Source organism: Penicillium soppii, assembly GCF_028829465.1.
Source record: "Penicillium soppii strain IBT 18220 chromosome Unknown utg000005l, whole genome shotgun sequence".
NCBI classification, from domain to species: domain Eukaryota; kingdom Fungi; phylum Ascomycota; class Eurotiomycetes; order Eurotiales; family Aspergillaceae; genus Penicillium; species Penicillium soppii.
Window position 1 is genome coordinate 2,045,291 of NW_026643235.1, and position 22,027 is coordinate 2,067,317.

At 47.2% G+C, this 22,027-nt stretch overlaps 9 protein-coding genes across 9 annotated transcripts; 7 read left to right on the top strand and 2 right to left on the bottom strand.

The window, feature by feature from the left end:
• Positions 1-107: 107 nt before the first annotated feature.
• kin28 (TFIIH complex serine/threonine-protein kinase subunit KIN28) lies at positions 108-1,380 on the top strand (the record flags this gene model as incomplete). Its single annotated transcript, XM_057241745.1, has 2 exons — positions 108-306; positions 362-1,380. 2 exons carry the CDS (start codon positions 108-110, stop codon positions 1,378-1,380), a joined length of 1,218 nt encoding a protein of 405 aa, XP_057097104.1.
• Positions 1,381-3,183: 1,803 nt separating this feature from the next.
• On the top strand, positions 3,184-6,054 carry N7529_006219 (putative kinesin family protein (KipA); the record flags this gene model as incomplete). The annotated part of the gene is made up of 2 exons (XM_057241746.1): positions 3,184-3,928; positions 3,980-6,054. 2 exons carry the CDS (start codon positions 3,184-3,186, stop codon positions 6,052-6,054), a joined length of 2,820 nt encoding a protein of 939 aa, XP_057097105.1.
• Positions 6,055-6,282: 228 nt separating this feature from the next.
• N7529_006220 (diacylglycerol O-acyltransferase 2A) lies at positions 6,283-8,643 on the bottom strand (the record flags this gene model as incomplete). Its single annotated transcript, XM_057241747.1, has 2 exons — positions 6,283-7,275; positions 7,930-8,643. The coding sequence occupies 2 exons, from the start codon at positions 8,641-8,643 to the stop codon at positions 6,283-6,285; spliced, it is 1,707 nt and encodes a 568-aa protein (XP_057097106.1).
• Positions 8,644-9,175: 532 nt separating this feature from the next.
• On the top strand, positions 9,176-12,790 carry N7529_006221 (SacI domain and endonuclease/exonuclease/phosphatase family protein; the record flags this gene model as incomplete). The annotated part of the gene is made up of 7 exons (XM_057241748.1): positions 9,176-9,485; positions 9,535-9,730; positions 9,787-11,425; positions 11,485-11,784; positions 11,837-11,946; positions 12,005-12,336; positions 12,390-12,790. The coding sequence occupies 7 exons, from the start codon at positions 9,176-9,178 to the stop codon at positions 12,788-12,790; spliced, it is 3,288 nt and encodes a 1,095-aa protein (XP_057097107.1).
• A 562-nt stretch (positions 12,791-13,352) lies between these two features.
• N7529_006222 (RAMP4 family protein) lies at positions 13,353-13,696 on the top strand (the record flags this gene model as incomplete). Its single annotated transcript, XM_057241749.1, has 3 exons — positions 13,353-13,355; positions 13,408-13,537; positions 13,590-13,696. 3 exons carry the CDS (start codon positions 13,353-13,355, stop codon positions 13,694-13,696), a joined length of 240 nt encoding a protein of 79 aa, XP_057097108.1.
• Positions 13,697-13,949: 253 nt separating this feature from the next.
• Positions 13,950-16,868, bottom strand: N7529_006223 (putative AP-3 complex subunit delta; the record flags this gene model as incomplete). Its single annotated transcript, XM_057241750.1, has 4 exons — positions 13,950-15,898; positions 15,953-16,181; positions 16,227-16,807; positions 16,865-16,868. The coding sequence occupies 4 exons, from the start codon at positions 16,866-16,868 to the stop codon at positions 13,950-13,952; spliced, it is 2,763 nt and encodes a 920-aa protein (XP_057097109.1).
• A 526-nt stretch (positions 16,869-17,394) lies between these two features.
• N7529_006224 (uncharacterized protein) lies at positions 17,395-18,489 on the top strand (the record flags this gene model as incomplete). The annotated part of the gene is made up of 4 exons (XM_057241751.1): positions 17,395-17,757; positions 17,819-18,025; positions 18,095-18,235; positions 18,298-18,489. The coding sequence occupies 4 exons, from the start codon at positions 17,395-17,397 to the stop codon at positions 18,487-18,489; spliced, it is 903 nt and encodes a 300-aa protein (XP_057097110.1).
• A 710-nt stretch (positions 18,490-19,199) lies between these two features.
• Positions 19,200-20,025, top strand: N7529_006225 (uncharacterized protein; the record flags this gene model as incomplete). The annotated part of the gene is made up of 2 exons (XM_057241752.1): positions 19,200-19,204; positions 19,305-20,025. 2 exons carry the CDS (start codon positions 19,200-19,202, stop codon positions 20,023-20,025), a joined length of 726 nt encoding a protein of 241 aa, XP_057097111.1.
• A 4-nt stretch (positions 20,026-20,029) lies between these two features.
• On the top strand, positions 20,030-21,236 carry N7529_006226 (uncharacterized protein; the record flags this gene model as incomplete). The annotated part of the gene is made up of 2 exons (XM_057241753.1): positions 20,030-20,713; positions 20,775-21,236. 2 exons carry the CDS (start codon positions 20,030-20,032, stop codon positions 21,234-21,236), a joined length of 1,146 nt encoding a protein of 381 aa, XP_057097112.1.
• Between the last annotated feature and the right edge of the window lie 791 nt (positions 21,237-22,027).

Genomic DNA, 22,027 nt, shown 5'->3' on the forward strand with positions numbered 1-22,027 from the left:
TGATCTCCTAATACTGAGTGCGGCCACATATAATCCGTGGCTGTCTTGACTTCTTTGTTACTCCGCCAGTCCCTTGGGAGCTTTGAGCTTTTATACACTCGTTAGACATGTCGCTCTCACCCTTCGGCTCTCGGTCGCCTTCCATGACCGTACGTTCCCCAAATACAGCAATTCGCCTGCGAGCTACCGCTGCACAGAATTCGGCTTCTGGAACTACTGTTGTCGCATCATCAAAGCCTGTGCAGAATGGAGATCGCGAACTTACTGAACAACTCAACATCGATGTACGAGAGCGATACGTCAAAGGTATGTGTGAATGAGTGGGAACTGTGTTAAGTAAGTACTACGCTAACAAAAGCAGACAAAAAAGTAGGAGAAGGTACTTATGCCGTAGTCTTCGTTGGCCACCTCCGAGACGACCCTTCATCCCTCGTCGCCATCAAGAAAATCAAAGTCAACGCCGAATACAAAGATGGACTGGCTATGGATGCGGTTCGCGAAGTGAAGTATCTTCAAGAGCTGAAACATCCTAATGTTATCGCCCTACATGACGTTTTTTCGTCTAAAGACCAAAATCTCAGCTTGGTTCTTGAGTTCCTCCCCGGAGGAGATCTTGAAATGCTCATCAAAGACAGCGATATCCACTACGGTGTGGCCGATATCAAGGCCTGGATGGGTATGCTGGCCCGTGGCGTGTGGTGGTGCCACGCGAACTTTGTCCTTCACCGGGATATCAAGCCCAACAATCTGTTGATTGCGGCAGACGGAGAGGTCAAACTGGCCGATTTCGGTCTCGCCAGATCCTTTGCCGACCCTGGGTTCAACATGACCCATCAGGTCATCACTCGATGGTACCGTCCACCCGAGCTTCTCTACGGCGCGCGGCAATATTCCGGTGCCGTCGATGTGTGGTCCATGGGCATGGTCTTCGCAGAGCTTCTGATCCGCGTTCCCTTTGTGGCAGGTAACACCGATCTGGACCAAATTTCTAAAATCTCCGAAGCGTTTGGAACGCCCACGGAAGACAATTGGCCTGGAGTCAGCAAGCTGCCTAACTATATCACGACGGATAAAAGCCAAATGGTACCATTACAAGGACGGGATTTCTTCATGCGTCAATTCCCCACTGCAGGACCGGTGGGTGCAGATCTGCTGATGGCGATGTGTGCCCTTGACCCGCGCAAACGCAGCACAGCGATTCAGTGTCTCCAGCACAACTGGTGGACCATTGAACCTCGACCAACCAAGAATGAAGATCTCCCGCGTAAATCCGGTGGAACCAAAAAGATGGGGGATGATCTGACGCGGCGGGGTGGCGAGCTGGATGAGGGTCTTTTCAAAAGTGCAGCTCGGCAATTGGATTTTGGCGGGATGAAATGACGAAACAACCAAGTAATCTAATATAAAACCAGAACGATAAACAATATAGTTAAATCAAATCAAACCAAACCAAACTAACTGCACTAACTGCGCTAGTTAGTTAGTCAATGAATGGGATTGTGTGTTGTTCTCTAGACCCTTAGGCACTAGAGCTGCATGGCATTCGTTTGGCTGCAGGTTACTATTGGATAATATAAATGTATGCATATGCAGTCGAGATTGATAGCTCGAAAGAAAAGACCAGAATGAACTTAGGAAGTGGGACTCATCGAGAAAAGAAATGTCACGCTCGGATAACCCCCACGATCATCTACCTGTCATGTCGTACTGTTTAGTACAAAAATTGTAAAATTGTAACAAGGTTAAAGAAAACCAATACATGGAGTAAGTGGCTGTTTTTTTCATTTTCAGGAGGGATATTGGCTCCCTTGCAGATAGAGATTCTTCTCCCATTCAAGTTTTGGAGACTATCCTCTGTTGGTACAGTACTATACCAGAAGTCCAAGTACGGCCCAAGTAGAAGTCCAGGGCATGGTGGGTCACGGGACATCAAATGAGGATCAACAGATTAATTTTATTTCTATTACTCCGTAGTAGTGTCAAATAGGTCAATCTTTGCTTCATTTGACTCCTTTTCCACACTAATAGATACGATTAGCCGTTATCTGCTCAGGAACAGGGGTTCATCAGCACTAAGTATTTAGTCAGTACTCCTACAGAGTACGGAATACATCAAGGAGTTATCCCTATTACTACCTTACTACATACATGTATTACAATGTACGGCGTAGAGATCCCATTAATGTACTATATAACTACTACTAGTACCGAAGAACCATTCAAGGACTCTAGGACTTGAACAAGTACTAAGTCTTAGATCCCTTCGTACCTGGTCGAAATAATGAGAGATGATGAGATGGAAGTACCCACACTAAAATAAATGGTACAGTTCTTCTCATTCGTCCCCCTTTTCCCCTTCGTCCTCCGTCCCGGACATGAAACATCCACTGACGGCCATCGTTGGACATCATTGGACATGCGATGCTCCGAGCTTTTTCTACCCTGCGACTTGCGAGTCTTAAATCATTGGAGCTTTGGGAATTGGCCCCTTTTATAATTCGGGGGATACAATGTATAAGTATGGGATAAGGAGATAGAACACAAACCTAGATAGGCATATATAGTATCTAGGGATAATAAGGAATTTTATTCTACTTCCATAGTATTTATAGTATACTATGATAGCTAATATATAATATAGTTAATTGACTGGGTATATCACTAGTTCAACTATAAAAATTCGTCAAAGTCTGGACTCTCTCTCTCTCTCTCTGCGGGGGATCTTTTGATTATTGTTTCTTCTGTTTTCTTTTTTTCCCTTGCCATATTTGCATATTCGCATATTGACATATTATTGACATATTATTGACATCTTGAATTATTCTCTCTACATCCATTATTACTTACCCTTCTCTACCGTTTGGTTTTTCTGTGAGTGCCCAAAATCTGCCTTGATCATAACAAGACGATTATCGCGCGTATCTACTTTTTTTTCCTTCCCTCCCTCACCCTCTCTCTCTCTCTCTCTCTCTCTCTCTCTCGCCTCTTCTCAAGATGGCCCAGTCACTAGCCCGATCTTCATGTCTCAGTGGTCCATTTGGCTAATCTGCAATAATATCTGTTAAAGAAAAAAAGTTACAGACCCGTTCTAGCATATCTTCAATCCGCCCGCATGGCCGTCGCGTCAACTTTCACCTACTAAATCTATCCAAGGCGCTCATCGATTTCGTCACTGGCAAAATCATGGCTTCAATGTCAACGTTACCACAACCTTCACGGTCTAGCCCATCTGGATCATTACCTCCCCTCCCCATCCCGAAACCTAGGACCGTTTCCTCCGACACACCGAGGGCTGCATCTCCATACGGGGCGTCCAAGCTCCGTACACCATCCAGTCCCAAACCATCGCTTAAGTCTCCGCTATCAAGTTCTAACTCTACCTCCAACCTCAATGCCGCTCGCTCCACTGGTGGCCGCACTCCCGGAAGCCCTGAAAAATCATTGCGCCGAACCATCAGCATAGCGTCCTTCCCTCAACCACCCAAGGCCGGGGCCCGTCCATCCACTGCATCTTCAAATTCCACGGTCCAAACTGCCACTCCCAACATGCGACCTAAAAGAAGCTCACGACTGAGCACGGGGACAACAAGCAGCTACCGGAGCTCGAAAACTCCGTCGTTGTTGAACGGTAGCGGGGAAGGGAAATTCATATCCAGTGCGGATGCGCGAGACGATGCGTCTCCCGGTCACAGCAGGAGCTCTTCTGCACAAGGATCTTGCTCAACGAGTGCAACAACATTTGAGGATGCTGAGGAGACCGGTAAATCCAAACCAAAGGAGATTAAGGGGAATGTTATTGTCAGTGTACGCGTCCGACCGGACAACAATAGCGGAGGAGAAACTCCCAGAAACCACGGCGAATGGTCGGTCGACAGCCGGCAAAGTCTCATCTCATATCGAGGGAAAGAGGGAGGCGACTACTTCTATGGTAAAGAACATAATCCTGGATCACTATTTTGAACACGAACTAACTGGTCAGATAATGTCTTTAATACCCAAGAAAACAACGCGAAGGTTTACGATTCCGCCGCCAAGCGCCTTGTCCGTCGTGTTATGGAGGGCTACCATGGAACAGTCTTCGCATATGGTATGACGGGAACAGGAAAGACATTCTCCATGCAGGGAACCGCAACGTCCCCCGGTGTCATTCCGCTTGCTATTACCGATATTTTCTCGTTCATCCGAGAAACTCCGCACCGGGAGTTTTTGCTGCGGGTCAGCTACCTCGAAATATACAACGAGAAGATTCATGATCTTCTTTCCGCTTCCTCTGCCGGTGCGGGAATAGGGCAGCAAGAGGAAATCAAATTGAGAGAAGACAGTAAACGAGGGGTCTATGCGACGCCCCTCAAGGAAGAGATTGTGCAGAGTCCAACACAACTCCTTCGTGTAATTGCACGAGGTGATCATGCACGGCGAACCAGCAGTACACAGTTCAACGCTCGCAGTTCTCGAAGTCATGCGGTGGTTCAGATCGTTGTGGAGAGTCGAGAACGTGTGCCCTCGGGGAACCAAGACAAGCGCTCCGGACTCGCACCCGGTGGTGTGCGCGTGTCAACCTTGAGTCTGATTGATTTGGCGGGCTCAGAGCGTGCAGCCGATGACAAGGAACGACGTACTGAAGGTGCACATATCAACAAGAGTCTGCTCACTCTGGGTAACATTATATCGGGGCTCTCAGACAACAAGGATAAACAAGGCAACCCCTCTGATCGCGATGGGAGGCATCTGCCTTACCGAGACAGCAAGTTGACCAGACTGCTGCAGCCAGCTTTGTCCGGTGGCTCGCTTGTGAGTATTCTCTGCACCATCCAGTTCTCAAGCGCGATTAATTCGCACACGGGCGAGACTTTGAACACCATGAAGTTCGCTGCCCGTGCCAAGAACAACATTGTCAGTCATGCCAAGAAGGCCGAGGAGGCATATGGCGGTGGTGGCGGTGACTCTGGAAGCAGGGTGTTGCTTGAGCGATATCGCATGGAAATTCAGGCTCTCCGTGGCCAACTTGATACCCAAGCCAAATCTCAGGCTGAGAAGGAACTTAAGTGGGATGAACAACAGTATGAAAAGGAGGCTCAGGCTCGCCATGAGGAACAAGTCTTGGAAATGCAGTTAGCCCGGACTGCTCTCAAGGAGCGCATAGAGCATCTCAATCGCTTGATTCTGAGCTCCAAGTCTACCGGTGTAAACAATTACAACAGCTTGTCTGCGTTCGGGCGGCTTTCCCGCATGTCCACAACGGATTCTGGTACACGATCACTGCGCTCCTCCGCCAGCCAATCTACTTTGGGTGTGGGCCATTCATCAATTCGCCCTATCTCATTCATGTCTGTTAATAGTAGCGAGCCTTCAAGCGCTATGCATTACCCAAGTGGCTCATTCGGAAATGACGACGAAGAAGACCTGGGTGAATTCGGCGATGGAAAAGCTAGCTTGCAAAGACAGATCATTGCTCTGCAGGCCGATCTTAGTGATAAGAACCGATACATCTCAACCCTGGAACGCAGGTTGCTGCAGGCGAGACGCTCCAGTCATTCCCGCATGTCAGTGGGCATGAAGCCAGCAAATGCTACAATTGCCGAACACCGCGAACAGGACGAACCCCCAGATTTATCGGCTTTGGTTCGTGATAAGGATTTGGAGATCAATGAACTTCGACTGCAGCTCGATGATAAGGATCGAATGCTTGCTGCGCTTCGATCTGCTGCCCGCCACCGTGATTTGGCTGCTGTGACGAATGACTCGCAGTCGCCGGAAATCAAGAGTGGATCGGTGGCTGGAGACAGTCCTGTGATGAATAATAGCTTTGGAAAATTGGGCAGCCCGAGCAAACGACCTTTGTCCGGTCGAAGTGAAAATGAAGATGCCAGTAAAAATATGGATGAGGTCTCACGCATGCTGGAGGAAATGATCCAAGGGCGATCAGAGGGGCATGTGGACAAGAAGAGCCTCGCCAGTGATAGCCGACGAGTATCTTCTTCGGCACAAGTGGCCGGTCTCAATCCAACTGCTCCCTCCTGGGATCCAAGCTTCAGCTCACCGGTTCCGGAATGATGATGAAATCCTCAATGCGTTTTATTTGTGCTTTGCGGATGTTCGAGGTTTTTCCTTTTTCTTTTTTGATCTGATACCCAATTCATAGGTTTACTTTCTTGCGTGTGTATTTAATCTGAACTATTTTCCTTTGAGATCGAGTATGTATGATTCTGTTTCTTGTTCAATATATACTGTGTGATTGTGCCTATCAAATGACAGTAAACCGCTTGTACATAGATACTAGGATCAAGAAATAATCTCCAACTCGCCTTCTCTATCCTTGGCATAAACATCCTTCCATTGATCCCATAATCGCAGCAGTTCTTCCACATATCGAGAATGGAGTTCATCGATGTACTGATCATCGATCTTGTCCCGGTTCTGCTGCTGCATAACCGGGATGGGCCGCCCGACCACAATGTTAAGGGGGTGGCGGTAGGGCATCAAACCAACGTCGTAGTTGAAAACACCTCGTGCATGGAACAATGGGACAGTAAATCCCATGGTCTTCTTAATGAACATCTGAAACTTGTGGATATACGGGTGCTGATCCGAGTCGACTTGATCGTAGAGTTCATTCTCACCGAAAGCCAGCACAGGGACCAGGTCAGCCCCTGTTCGGATAGCAAGCTTGACGAAGCCCTTTCGACGCTTCAGTACCAGACGCAGGGTATTAGGCTGAGCGTTTAGGGATTCCCGAGCACCTCCCACAACAATTGTGATGGCTCGCCCCATGCCCTCTCCGTCGCTGCCTCCTTTGGTCAAGATGTTCTCGCAGGATTCTCGTGACACACTAGCAACTCCCATGGCAAGTGCATATTCGCGATAGAAAGGAATGCGGAAGTTCGCGTCCAGTGTCAACAATGTGTTGGTGATTCCAGGGAACAGCTTGGAGAACCCTAAGGCCTCTGTTCCAAACGCAGCAAACGCGCCATGGGAGATGATACCATGGGGGTGATAGCCAAAGATATACTTTTTTGTAGGTGGAAGCGTCTCCTCGCGGTGAAGGCTAGCGGGGAAATAAGATGCATACACTTTCCAGATAGGAAGGGAGCGCAGGAATGGACTGCGACCTTTGAGATCCCCGGATGTGGCGGCAGTAGAGAACAGAGAGATATAGACAAGATATGGGACCAAAAGTGGCCAGAAAATCGGAATGGCACATGTGAAAAAGAAAGCCGTCAGGAAGATAGCGATGGTCAAGGTATGACAGAGCACAATGAATGTCTGTAGGCGTCGCTCAAGGCCAATGTTCAGAGGTGCCCAGTGAATACTATATATGTAGGTCAGAATTGGTGACAGGATAAAAAGCTATGGTTGCCTTGCCGTTTTCTTCTACGCTTCGACTGTGATTTGGCCGAGGCACGACCACTTGGTCGAGATTCCCCGTTCATAATGTGGGAATTGAACCGCTGTTATCAACTGAGCAGAGTCAGGGTTATGGAAGAACCAGAAATTTCTGGGACTTGAAGTAACAAAAGATGTATGCGCCCCGATTCCGAGCGATCAACGGTTAGGGACGCTCAAGTTTATCGAGAAAGAACCGGGAGAATGACGTTGATTGTGGATCTCAGGCTGCAAATGGCTTAGGTAACATTTTTATCCACACCAAGCTACATATGTATGCGTACAATATTGTACATGCATATATGTATATACAAAGAGTTATGTGACTGACTATATTGGCCTAGGTATATTGTATAGTCGCTCATATTATTGAAATTCTTCCATTCATTGGGATATATCTATGTTGAATCGTAAAACAAACACCAAAAACTCCAGGTTTTATATGCGCTTCAGATGCAGATGAGCATAACTCTTATGCTTTGATCATAAAGATCTAATTTCATGTCAGTAAAACGAACCACAAAAAGATGACTGGATATATCCTACCTCGTTAAGGGACTTGTCATCCAACATGGCTCTCTTTTTCTGGGCAATGTGACGTGCACGAAGAACCTGCCGACCCATTGGCTGCCGCTCCCTAGAAACTGCGGGTTTCTTGACTTCAGCAGCCTTATCAGCATCCTCGGATTCGGCCTTTCTCTTCTTGGATTTCTTCTTCTTCTTCGATTCCGAGCTTGATTCCGAGTCTGTTTCCTCTCGGGATCTTGATTTCTTGGACTTAGATTTAGACTTCGACTTTGTTTTCTTCGACTTGCGGGCCGGGGTATCTGATTCGCTCGAAGATGTCTCATCATCGCCAGGCTGTGAGCGCTTCTTCTCGTTCGACTTGGATTTCTTTGTGGTTTCTTCCTTGGGGACCAGAGTAGAAACGGGCTCTTTTTCATGTTCCAATAACCCGGCGCGGACAAATCTGACTTCGGGGAATTTCAAGGAGGCATATCGAGCCAATCGGACATCTTCGAGTTTACGCTCATCCTTCTTCAACTCCTCATCACTCTTGCCGTTGAGTCGACCAAGAAGGCCCTTGAAAGCGTCCAGGCCGGTCTGTTCGCCCTGTCGTCCTAAACGAGCGCCCAATCCGAGAGTATCGTCCTTGAGGGTAACTTTGATGTGGGAAGCACTGGCGGCGGTCAACAAGTTGGCATGTGCGGCATCTTTGGCTCCCAAGAGACTTCCAGGAGTCCAGCCCTGGGAACTCATGATCCTATGTCCGAACCCGGACGTGGACCGGGTCCAGTTGGTGTTGTTGGGATCATTGCCGATCTTGGTCTTGCTGTTAATGAATTAGCAAAATCTTCACAATAAATTAGGCTGAGTTCGCATACTTTCTCGGCCCTGCTAAGCCCATGGCGATGAAAAGACTGGAAATGTTGTAGATTGAAAAAGAAAACCGATACGAAGAAGGGAAGAAAAAAAAAACCAAAGGGCAAAAAATAGCGGGATGAGTCAGCAACTGATAAGATCTCCAGGAATCCAACATCTCGCGGGGGAAACAGAGTCTCCATTTCTCAACTTCAACTGTTTTTATTGTCGTTTTTCTCCAAAAAAGAATTCTTTCTTTCTTTCGTTTTGACTGTTTCTTCTTATTTATGGGAGACCCTTCTTCTCCGTACTTCGATTTCATGATTGCCCAGGTGGTTCTGTGGAATTATCAAAATTGCTACTGAAATAGTAGGAATCTATTTCATGGGTAAGCAATGATACTGCTTCTCTGATCCGATCTTATTCTATCATGTCGAAGCTTCGGGTACTTTGTCGGGATCAGCCTGAACGTACAATTGCACTGGTCTCGTCAGACCATGCCTTGGTGTTTCACTCTACCTCAACCGATACCGCCAAGGACAGCCCCCGCTGTCAAGTTGAGTTTTCGGACTTGAAATCGGTAGACTTGAAAGGGTACCGATCGCTGGGAGCTGGACAAGGTACCCTTGGCCTTGTCACGCTCAATGATGATGTATTTGTTTGCGTCGTTGCAAGTTCTTCACAAGCTGCCATTGTGAGACCCGGCGAGACTGTATCAAAAATTGACAGTGTAGGCTTCTGTACGTTTTCTACATAATATACTACTCAATAACATGCTCACAATCGCAGACTGTCTTAATCGTTCAGAGTATGAGTTCGGGTTAGACTATGAGACCGGGTCTCAATTCACGGCCGAGGACCGACTTGGCACAGATGGAAAGGATGTGGTGACCGATCACCCTTTCCTGGCCTTGAAAAAACTATTAGGAGATGGAAGTTTTTATTACAGTCTGGATTTCAACCTTACAGATCGCCTGCAGGACCGGTAAATTTGACCATTTGGCTCTACCTTCACACACGAACGTGCTAACAACCTCAAAGGGCTGATAAGTCTGCTGCATTTGACATTGACACTCTGGATGAAGATATGCTTTGGAATTCTTACATGATCAGTCCATTGCTTCTATTCCGTAGTCATCTGCCACCATCCGACAAGGCCAAACTGGATGCATCGCAAATGCTGACTTGTGTCATCCGGGGATTTGCCAGTACACTCAAAGTGCCAGCCACGGTATCAATTCTTCCTCATGTGCGAACTAATCTCCCCTCCATGTTGACAATCATATCCCGGCAATCTTCTCGACGTGCTGGCACGAGATTCAACTCGAGAGGTATTGACGATGATGGAAATGTTGCCAACTTTGTGGAGACTGAAACCATTCTGTGGGTTGCGCCGGGAATAGTCTTCTCTTATGCCCAAGTGCGAGGCTCAGTGCCAATTTTCTGGGAACAAGCCCCGGGTCTCATTCCGGGTCAGCAGAAGATTGAAGTCACCCGGTCTGGCGAGGCCACACAGCATGCGTTCAATCGACACTTTGAAACTCTAGAGCTGGAGTATGGCGCAGTACATGTGGTTAACTTGCTAAGTGAACTGAAACCTGGAGAAGCAGAGTTGTCTGCAAATTTTCGAAAGCACATCAACAAAAGCTCAGTCAGGCAAAAGGAAGACGCAGGTACCTCTCCGCGTCGTAGTCTCCTGCGAATGACCGAGTATGATTTCCTTGCTGAGACTCGGGGTCCTTCGGGATATGAAGCCAGTTCCCAGATCAAACATGAGCTGATCAACTCATTGGATGGATTTTCCTACTTTTTGTCGGAAGATTCTAGTCGTCCAAATAAAAACACTTATGACAGAGACGATGCAGTCAACAGTTCTTCGGTAATCTTGCAACAAGAAGGTGTTTTCCGAACTAATTGTCTAGATTGCCTGGACAGAACAAATCTCGTCCAGACAATCATCAGCTCGATGGCCTTTGAGTCTTTTTTGTCGCAGCAAGGCGGAAGACTCAGCTCAGATATGCAAGTCAGGCATTCGACCATTTGGGCCGATAATGGCGATGCACTCTCCAAGATATATGCGGGGACGGGAGCTCTCAAATCCTCCTTCACCAGGCATGGAAAAATGTCCCTTGCGGGAGCACTTGCAGATGCACGGAAAAGTGCCACTCGACTTTATGTCAACAATTTCACGGACAAATCCAGACAAAGGACGATTGACCTACTCCTAGGCCGGCTCACAAATCAGTCGCCCGTACATCTCTACGATCCAATCAATGATTTAGTGCTCGATGAATTGAATCGTCGGACCTCGGAATATTCTTCGCGTACACAGGTCCGGTTCTGGGTTGGCACTTTCAATGTGAATGGGCGTGACGAGGGCCCAGGCACTGATCTTACTCCGTGGCTTTTTCCAGAGGCGGATACCTCTGATGAAGATCCAGCAGTGTTTGTCGTCGGTTTTCAGGAAATTGTCGCCTTGAGTCCCCAACAGATAATGTCTACCGATCCCAGTACTCGCAAGGTTTGGGAAAAGGCGGTCCATGACTGTTTGAACACCCATTCAAAGCTGAAAGGTACAGGAAAGTACGTACATCTTAGAAGTGGCCAACTTGTCGGTGCTGCGGCTTTGCTTTACGTCAAGGAAGATGCCTTGAAATATATCAAAAACGTCGAAGGCAGTGTGAAAAAGGCAGGTAGTCTCTTATTCTGCTATGTGCCGAGCTGTGCTAACTTGCGAAGACTGGTCTCTCTGGTATTGCTGGCAATAAGGGCGGCTGTGCTATTCGCTTCGACTTCTCCAACACAAGTGTCTGCTTCGTTACAGCCCATCTTGCAGCAGGTTTTGCAAACTATGATGAACGAAACAGGGACTACGATATCATCGACCGAGGACTACGGTTCCAGAAGAATAGGACAATCGCTGACCACGACGCCGTGATCTGGCTAGGTGATTTCAACTATCGAATTGGATTAAGCAACCCTAGCGTAAAAGAGCTCATCTTGCAGCACGACTATCAAAGGTTGTATGATAACGACCAAGTAAGTCAACCATCTCTATGGTATCTTTATGCGGCTTTGTTGACAATAGCAGTTGAATCTTCAAATGGTTGCGGGAAGAGTGTTCCAGTTTTACTCAGAAGGCCCAATTGACTTCCCACCTACCTATAAGTACGATGTTGGAAGGGACAATTACGATACATCGTAAGTGCCGTTCAGCATAGAGGTCTATGGTGGTATATCTGAAACTAACACCTCCAAGTGAGAAAGCTCGTATTCCCGCATGGTGTGATCGAGTTTTGTGGAGAGGAAGCAACCTGCAGCAAACTCACTACCAAACTGCGGATTTGAAGGTCTCTGATCATCGTCCAGTCTGGGCAGCCTTTAATTGTGTAATCGATATTGTAGACCACGCGTTGAAAGAAAAGCTCAGGCGGTCGATATACGAAGGGAAACAAGGCCATGATCAGGCTTTTCTCGCGAACTCTGTCTCTCTGCTGGACTTGGACGATGATGAAAGCACGCCCGCTGTTTCCATTGCACCCGGGCTACCACCAGCAAGTTCTGATCGAAGCCGATGGTGGTTAGACAATGGTGAGTATCTTCCAATCTGAGGATGCAGAGACCATTGTGCTAACTCTTGACAGGGGCCCCGGTAAAAGCAACTGTACAACCACCAAAGGAAGGATACGTGGCCAATACTCATCGCAAGTCTAATCCCTTCTCTGCAGATGTTGACTGGGTAGCAAGCCCAATCTCATCAAAACAACAACAAATTGAGAGGAAACCGATGTTGCCTCCTCGTCGTGACACGCTTGGGTCAACTGGGTCCACGTCACCTCAATCAGTAGAATCTGCGAAAATACCACCGGTCGTCCCACGGAAACCGCTATCGTTGAGCTCCCAATCCAATTCGCGGACAATGCCAACCATGTCCAACAATCAGACAACAAGGCAAGGCAGTTCAGGAAATGCGACTGCAAGCCCACCAGATCTCCTCGGAGATTCTTCCAGTGAACAAATTGGATGGAAGCCACTTATTCAATGAGAAAATAGACCACCATCTACATCCTATGCCATAGAATAGGTCATAATACATTCCAAAACTCCCAATTAGTAAATAATTACATTGATGTCATCTTTGACCGCCTTCTTCTCCGCACTTGCCGCCTTCAAAAATCACATCAGGTCTGTCTATAGTTATGCGTAGTAATACTCCGTAGCACATGTGTATATACTTCTGTACAACTATTTGGAAAAGTATACGCATATTCATGTGTGTTTTTATGAATATATAAACTATATGTATTCTCTATAAGACTTATAATAAGTCTACATAGGTATACTCCGGTATTACAATCTATAGGACAGGCCTTTATGCCTTTCGTTGTATATATGATATTGCAAATGATTGTGAGCTTCATATATATATATATATATATATACCTAGGTACTTGTAGATATGTTGAGTCGTATAAGTTCTGCATCAGAGACAAATCAGGGGGCTCTCCTAAAAACAAAAACAAACGTGGCCTTTTTTTTGCCGGCATATTACTTTAATTGAATCCCCTCCCTAATTGTTATCCTTCAATTTATTCACAACCTTCACAATGGTATGATGAAGACAAGTGTAACGACTGAATCGTATCTAACATCCTTTCCCAGGCACAAACACCACAGCAACGGAGAGCCAACGAACGGTTCGCAAAGACCGAGGCCGCAAAGCGCGGTAAGGCGCCAACCACTGTCAAGCCGAAGAAGAATACAAAGTCGCCACTTTCAGCGAGCTGGGTTGGTATGTACTTGATTAATTACCGAATTTGACTTGTAAACTGACAATATCTCAGTTCTTCTCGCCTTTGTTGTTTGCGGTGGCCTCCTATTAGAGCTTGTACGGATTGTCCCTGAGCTATGGTCAACCGTGGCCTCATGGTTCACTCAGATCACAGGGTAATTGGAATAGGATTCACTATTTCAATACCTCTGCAGCTGTTCAACCCTTTTGAGTCTTGTCTTCATGATATGCCAACTACCTCTCATCCGCCCCTGTCTCAAAAGGGATGCATTCCGAGTTACATGCATGTCCGATATGGTTTTCCATGTCGCAGGTTTCTTTCTTTCTTACTCCTTTTCTTTTGAATATGTATTATTTTTTTTATCTCACTGCTACTGCTCAAGCCAAATACCATACGCGTTGCAATATTTACTCAATCGGAAGCTTTAGGAGGTGATGTCTCTCCTGCTGGCTTCTCGAATTCTCTCTTCTTCTTCTTCTTTTTCCCAGCAGTAATTTCTGCGGAGTGCTCGTCCACCGCATCTCGAGAATCTTTATCAGCGTGCTTTCTTGCCTTTTTTTTCTTTTTCTTGACCAGAGTCCCTTCTGCTGGGGTGCCATCAAGTTCAATTCGCTCCGATGCTCGTTGCATACGCAATCGCACTTCTTCAACCTGTTGCATTGCTTTTGCCATTTCCATCTCCCCTTCATCCGTAGTGATTCGAGGCCCCTTTGACGGCATGATCCCCAGGCTGCTGGTGTCAACCTGGAGCAAGGACTGCTTAGGCGCAGGGTGGCCATCAATGGTATTATGGGACATAGAGGTGCCTGTCGCAGGGGTGTGGGCCTCAAAAGTTTCATCGCCAGCAACTGCTAATTTATTTGGAGGTCGACGATATTTTGGGCGATCAAACTCAACGCGACTGGATTGTTCATCTCCCAACTTTAAATCAACGATGGGAATCGAATCAATGTCCAGAACCTGCCCATTGGAGTTGTGCAGAATTTCATGGAATGGAGTAGACGTGCCGGATGATTCTCCAGAAGGGGCAATGTAGAAAGGATCATCCTTGAAGCGTTCCCTCCGCTCAAGCATTCTTTTTTGGATGGCAATGGAAGAGTCCACAGAGCCACCAGTGGAGTTTTGATAGTTATGGGATATATCAACCGGTGCAATATCACGAGCCTGTCTGTTTAAAGGCGAGAGTTCAGGGATGTGATAGAAGTCGGATGCTTCCCAGGATTTAGACTCGTGAGATAACGAGTCGTCTAAATCTCGGAAAAGACCGAGCAGATCATGGCTGAATGCCTCGTCTAAACAAAGGCTATCAGGCAAAACAACTTTTCTTTGGGCACTAGCCGCAACAGGGTTTAGCTCGAGTCCCGTGAATAGGGTTGGTATGACGGAGGAGAGAAGGAATGGAACTTCTTGTGTTTCGGAATTCAGGGAGTCAACAGCGAGCCGGAGAACCTCCAGGAACTCAATAGCTCGCTCTTGGACATCCAAATCTGGATGAGATGCCAAAGACTCGAGGAACTCCACGATGCGAGCAAGCAAGAGCGACATCTCGCTTTTCCAGAGATCTCCTGGTTTGCTGGTCTGGCTGACCTGAACGAAAATTTTTGGGATGGCTTGCAAGAAAAGAGAAAGAGTCCTTGGCGGGAGTGATGAATTTGAGATGTCGATCAATGATAAAAGCGTCCGATTTGGTGATAGAAGATATTCTGCATATTCTCCAACCACCCAGGCGACAGGCCCCAAAACACCATCGCCAATGGTTGAACCAGTAGGGAAGAAAGTTGATCTATTATCCATAAAGATGAGGGACTCGGCAGCTCTTGTAGCTTCCGTGCGCACTCCTTTTACTCGCACGGCAATGTTGCGAATCTCTGTCCCTATTCGGAGGGCGGCGTTCGCTTTCAAATCGAGCAGTGTATCTTGTTCTTTGGGATGACACCACTCATCCTCAACCTCGGATGGTGGAAGAAGACTGACCAATTGCACCAATACGGCAACATACCACTCAAAATCAACAATTTCGGAGTAGTTGTTCTGCGAACACAGATCCAGAATTCGGTGAATAACCTCGGTCTTGTAATCATTGGGCCAGACAGTCAATATCTCGGAATTCTCTGATATTTCGGATATATCTGCCAATTCGGCTGCGGGAACAGATGCTCGACGGAGTTGATCCAGTAGACGGTTCACAACAGGTTGGAGGGTATCACTGTTGACAATTCCGACGGCGAGATCGAGGGCTTGCAGTCTGATAGAGACGTCTGCATCGTCCAAGCAATCCATAATGACGTCCTGCTGCATAGAAACCAACGTTGGATGAGTGGCAACAATGCGGTTTAATGCAAGAAGCGCAACATATTTCACTATATTCCAAGTCAGTGATGATATATCGAGGCGGGAAAAAACAGGAAACTCACGGTTGGGGTCAGTATCCATCACTATCATTCCGCGCAATTTCCCGACACAAAGGGTGGCAACTTCGTCTCGTTCTTGAAGGCCATCTTCCCCGTCCAATATACCTCCCTGGATGATGCCATTGATACATTCGTAGAGCAAGGACATTGCAGAGGTAGTCTGAATTATGTTGGTCAATGGGCGTAGAAGTTTGCGGGTAAGACGTGGTTCCAATGGGGTCAATGTTGCGAACTAGGGAAGTTAGAAAGTACTCAACAAGAGGTACGGGGAGCTAACAAGTTTGATGATCTTTATCGCCATCCAATTGTTACCGCTATCCACCAAAAGCTCGAAAAATCGGGGTGCCAGAGGTAGGAAGTCATGAGGTCGTCGCCATCCGAGCTCACAAACAACATTGATAGCTGCAGTTGTGACACTGCCATCTTCCTGATCGTCCATTAAATGGTCTTTGATCTTGGGCCATGCTAGCTTCAGGGCTTCCGGGTAGACCAATGCAAGCCTATACAGACATACAATCGTTTTCTTGCGTACCACGGGGTTTGAGTGTGAAAGCCGGGACAGAATGTCAGGGAGCAGCGACATCGCCAGAGAAGGTGTGATTATGTGCGGCAAAGTAATTAGAGGAAGTGACATGTTAGGGATGCTTGATGTAACAATATCCTTCTTCAACAAGTTTGTCGCAAGCATCAGGACTTCGGTATCTGGTCGAAAGCTCTGTACCGCTCCGAGGTATCCGACTCTTTTCTGGAGATATTTGGCCGATGACATGACCTCAAGAACGTGAAAAGATGCCCACGACATGTCATATCCAAACATTTCCAGGTATATGAGCTTTAGGAGGGCCGTGGCCTTTTTATCTGGTAGAGCTCAGCAAGATGTCTGCCATATAACTAGATAGCTTAGCTTAGGATTACCCATGTCTTGTGTTTTGATTTCAGCCTTGCATTCGCGCAAAGCATTCTGAATATATTCATTTTCCCCTCCTTTGTGGCCCCGAAGACCTTTGATCAGATCGTAAAGCGATTTTTCGAACCTGAGATAATCAAGTCAGTGATCGGTCTGGACCGTGAAGCATTGGGGTGCCCACATTGTAACAGCTATTGGTCATACCAGACCCAAATCAAAGGATGTAAAGGTGTATTAGTGAGTCTGATTGGGGGACATTATAACTTGGACGGTCGAGTAAATCATGTAAAGTAGCTCTGGCGTCGAACATGAGATTTGACAAGCAACAGCTCCGCGGGGTGGAGTTTGGGGGAATGGACGATAAGGATCACGGGACCCGTAGATTGCGAAGCTAGTAGTACCTTGTACTTCTCCTTTAACCGTCACTAATTAGTTTGACCCTACTCCGTACTTTCTGATTGATTGATTTCTTTCTTTCTTGTTTTTTATTTGCTTGGTTTGACTCCTTCGAAGCGAGAGCTGGCAAACCTTGTCTATCATGGCTGGCACTGTCTCCGATGTCCGCCAGATCAGCGGCTCGGACCTAATCTCAGCTCTTCACCTTGCCCAACAAGCACCTGCAATTATTGGACATGAATCTGGTGCCGGGGCATCTTCATCCAAGGACACCGCAGATTACTATGCGAGGATAGAACAACTCATGCTGGCTTGTCTCCGAACTGGAGATGACCAGTCAGCACAGACGTGTTTGAATCGGCTCAGTCTTCGATTTGGACCCTCCAATGAAAGGATCATGGGACTTCGAGGCCTGTACGAGGAGGCAACTGCCAAGGATCAGTCGGCACTAGAGAAATGCCTACAAGAATACGAGAATATTCTGTCCCAGAGTCCGGTGAATGTGGTCAGTAATGGATTCCTAGGGTATTGCTTTGGAGGTGGGGAGGCTAACCAGGAATAATCAGCCTATCCTGAAGCGCCGAGTAGCGTTGCTGCGCTCACTGAACCGACCGACCGATGCGATCTCTGCTCTGATTCAACTCCTTGATGCGATACCTACGGACGCCGAAGCCTGGTGTGAGCTAGCGGATCTGTACCAGTCACAGGGGTTGGGTTCCCAAGCCATTTTTAGCCTTGAAGAGGCTCTGCTTATTGCGCCCAACTCTTGGAATGTATGCACGCCGCACCTACATATGTTGGGATTTATGAGTCATGGTCAACTAATTTCAATCATTATTCAGATCCATTCACGCCTAGGTGAGCTGTTATACATCTTTGCCACGGATGGAGATGCAAAACTCCTTGGAAGGTCAATTCAACATTTCAGTCGAAGTATTGAACTTTGTGATGATTACCTACGAGGTTTTTATGGGTTAACTCTGGTAAGTCCTTGCCATTACCATTACCATTAACATTACCATACTGTTACTGACCTCAAGTTTAGGCCTCAACTCGAATGCTTGACAGGGGTTATACATTACCAGGGCAACCCAACAAAACCCTAGAACGGTTAAGGAAATTTGCGCTTCACAAGTTGGGCGAGATTGTAAAGTCACGATCCGTTGATGACCAACATTGGGCATCAAGTCGAAGTGAACTGATTGCAGCTAAGGAGTTGTTGAATCGATTTGAATAAGACATGATTCTTAGTTTTATAATATTATTTTCCCTATGTTTACAGATGTATGCATTTATCGATATGTACCTTTGTAGATTGTAAGTATGTATACATACATGTAGAGGCTTAGGGTATATTGGGCATTTTGGGCCGTCAAGAAAAAAAGAAAATTCTTGTTGCACGCATATGCCCAACCGGCCTAAGTACATAGTTTACTTTATATATGTAGTTCACTGGCTATGGATTTATATATGTGTATATATATATATAATAATTAAATATAACTTATCTTCTTACTTTCCCCCCCTTCACTTTTGTTTTCTGTTAACATGATACCCCCTTGATTTATTTCAACTTTTTTTTGACTCTCAATACATATACAACGTATACCCTGTCAGTTCGTCAACCCGTCAACCCTGTCAACCCTTGTATTAAAAGCAAGGGGTATTTAAACAAGGTTAAAAGGACAGAAAAACACCAACTGTATTGAATACAAAAAAGTGACAGTGAGAGAAAAAGTCAGAGAGAGAAACCGAAAATAAGTCAATGCGCAACAAAAAAAACAAACCCCCGCGTCAATCATTTTCACCATTCTTTTCTTCCTCTCCTCTTCTCCCCTGGACACAACGGGTATTCCCTCCTCACTTCGCGCATGCGAAACAGAGAGAGGTTTATCTTTCTCTTGATTTTTTATTGATTATATTCGAGGTCGAGATATTATAATCTCTATGACGTACGTTCACGTTTAGTTCTCTTTTCTTTTTCTAATATACTTCCCCATTCATACATTCATACATACTCACCTTGTTTTCTCTCGTTTTCTCTCTATATAGGCTCAGTATCTCGATTGATCCAGACCACGGTTCGGACCAGTTTTATTCCTCCGAGGACGAGGATTCGTCTGGTGTACATGTTACAGCACCTTCAGTGGGAAGTCATGAGTACCAAGATTATGATGAGTGGGCGCATTTGCCTTATCCGGATGAATTGAAACCATCTGATTCAGCCTCCCGACCAAGAACTTCGCACCGCAGTCGTCCCCCCCACGGTTCACGATCCGCTTCGGGCCGTCGCCCAACGTCACGACGTATGGTTTCAGAACAACAGTCATTCGCCCCTCGAGGCCGAAGACACCCATCGCCAGATTCTCCCGAAAGTGACTCCGCCGATGAATATCCTCATCATGGTCGCCCAACCGATCGAAGGGCATGGCAACAACCAATGCCACCCGGTTACCCCCCTAGTCAGTCCACTGGTCCATCCTATAACCCCGTCTACCCTCCTCAACCCGGTCACCCCCCGTACCACAATGCCCCAGTCACTTCGGATCTCATGAGAATCGGTAACGCCCAACCGAATCCTTATGGCGCTCCCCCGTATGGGTATCAACCTCAATTTCCCCATGGCTCTCAGCATTTCCCCCCGATCAAGCTCAACCACATCAACGCCATGCGCTTCGCCAACATCTGCACAATCCAATGCAGCCGCCGATGCCTCACCCGATGGCACCTCACGGCCCTACCTCGCCATATATGGGGGATATCCCCATCATGAAATGATGCCTTACGGTCAACACGGTTTCTATCAAGATCCCCAGGGTTTCTATGGCGGGGGCATGATGCCTCCTCATTCTCATTACTGGCCTCCCTATCCTTTAGTCTCAACACCGCCAGTAGTACCGCCACCGGAAGCAAAATCCCCCAAACCCACAACACCTGCTCCTGAACCTGCCCCAGCCCCTCCACCGGCCCCGGCCCCACCCCCTCCACCGCCACCAGTAGATACGGCCAAGGACGAGCAAATCGCGAGGCTTGAAAAGCTGATTCTCGACGACCGGATGGACCGTGAAGCGAAAGAAACCGCCAAAAGGCAGGCCATTGAACGTGCGGCCGCTGAACAGGCAGCCCAAGAGGCCCAGTTAGCGCATGATAGAAAGATCACTCAGGAGGCGGCGGCTCTCGCTCGGGCCGATGCGGAAAAGAAGGCCGCAGAAGATGCAGCAAAGGCCAAGGAAGAAGCAGAGAAGGCCACTGCCAGTGCGGCCTCTGAGGCTGCAGCTGCCGCGACGGCAGCGGCTAATGAAGCTGCAGCGGCGGCGGCAGCGGCAGCGGCTGAAGCCGCTGCCAAGGCTGCCCGTGGACCAACACCGCCGCCACCTCCAGAGAAGAAGAAGCCTATCAAATTCAAAGATGCTGTTGGGAGAAAGTTCAGCTTTCCGTTTGAGCTTTGTGCAACCTGGCAGGTAAGTTCCCCGCTTCCTCCAATCTGTCTATCTTCGTTCATGCTGATGTTTTTTATCGAAGGGTATGGAAGAGCTCATCCGACAGGCTTTCTTGCACATTGAAGTCATTGGGCCCCATGTGGCCGAGGGTCACTATGACCTGGTAGGCCCCAATGGTGACATTATTCTTCCACAGGTCTGGGAAACTGTAATTGAGCCCGACTGGGCCATCACTATGCACATGTGGCCGATTCCTGAAAAACCAAAAGAAGAACCTGCACCTGAACCGGCTCCGGAAAAGGCTCCGGATCCACCACCACCTGAGGTGAAGAAAAAGCCGGATGGTAAGATCACTAGTCCTGAATATCCACCGAGACTCGCGCTGACTTTTATTACAGCGCCTAAGAAGCCAAAAGCCAAAGGGCCAGAAGTGCCTGGCAGTTTTGCGATGTGGATGCTAGGCGGCACTAATCGGCGAGGAGGTAAAGGGGGACTTAAAGTGGAAAAGAAGGTCGAGGCCCCAGCACCCGCACCTGCACCATGAGAAGGGCTCCTTGTGTTGGTATCTATTACCCTGTTTCGAGATGAGCGGTGATTTGGTGGTGCTTTGGTTCGCTTGCTGGCCGCTATATCTGTAGACCTGGGCAATAAGGATGGTGGATCTTACTTCCTTGATATCGCTCGGAGAATGACGAATAAATACGATGACCACTGCGAATGACATTTTACTATGACATGGATGTTGATTTCTCTCAATCACCGAGACATTATTCCCTTGACTAATTACTAATTATTCGAAAGAGAAAAAAAACCCCTGTCTATAATGATCACAACCCACGTACCATATACCTATCTTACGAACTAGTGAAGTCTGTCTGTTATTAATTAATCAAGACCCCACAGTAGTACCAAGGTAGTTTCTCTTACCCCTTACGATATTTATACGAACTAACAAGCCCCATCACATTTAATGGAGTATGTACAAAGTGAGCTCTAAGCACTGCGTTGTATCATCCAAGCTATTATTGACCTTAGGTGCGGCTACGGGACCGTACGGGGCCGTACTCACAGTTAAAACTATACAAACAGGAGAAGTCTGAATTAGGCACCACGAATCTCAAAAACACACTTTAGGTATGCCTAATTAGGATAGCCACTATTTACATGTCTAAGACCGTTTTGGCGTAGAAAAAAAATATATAGCTCTTTGATATGATATACTAGATGTCTAAGTGTCACGGGCCAGAGCCTAGAATATATCACGTGACCCATGGCCAGGGTAACTATGCCGAATTTTACGTTAGATAGTTCTTTTCTTTGAGATTAATGTAAACA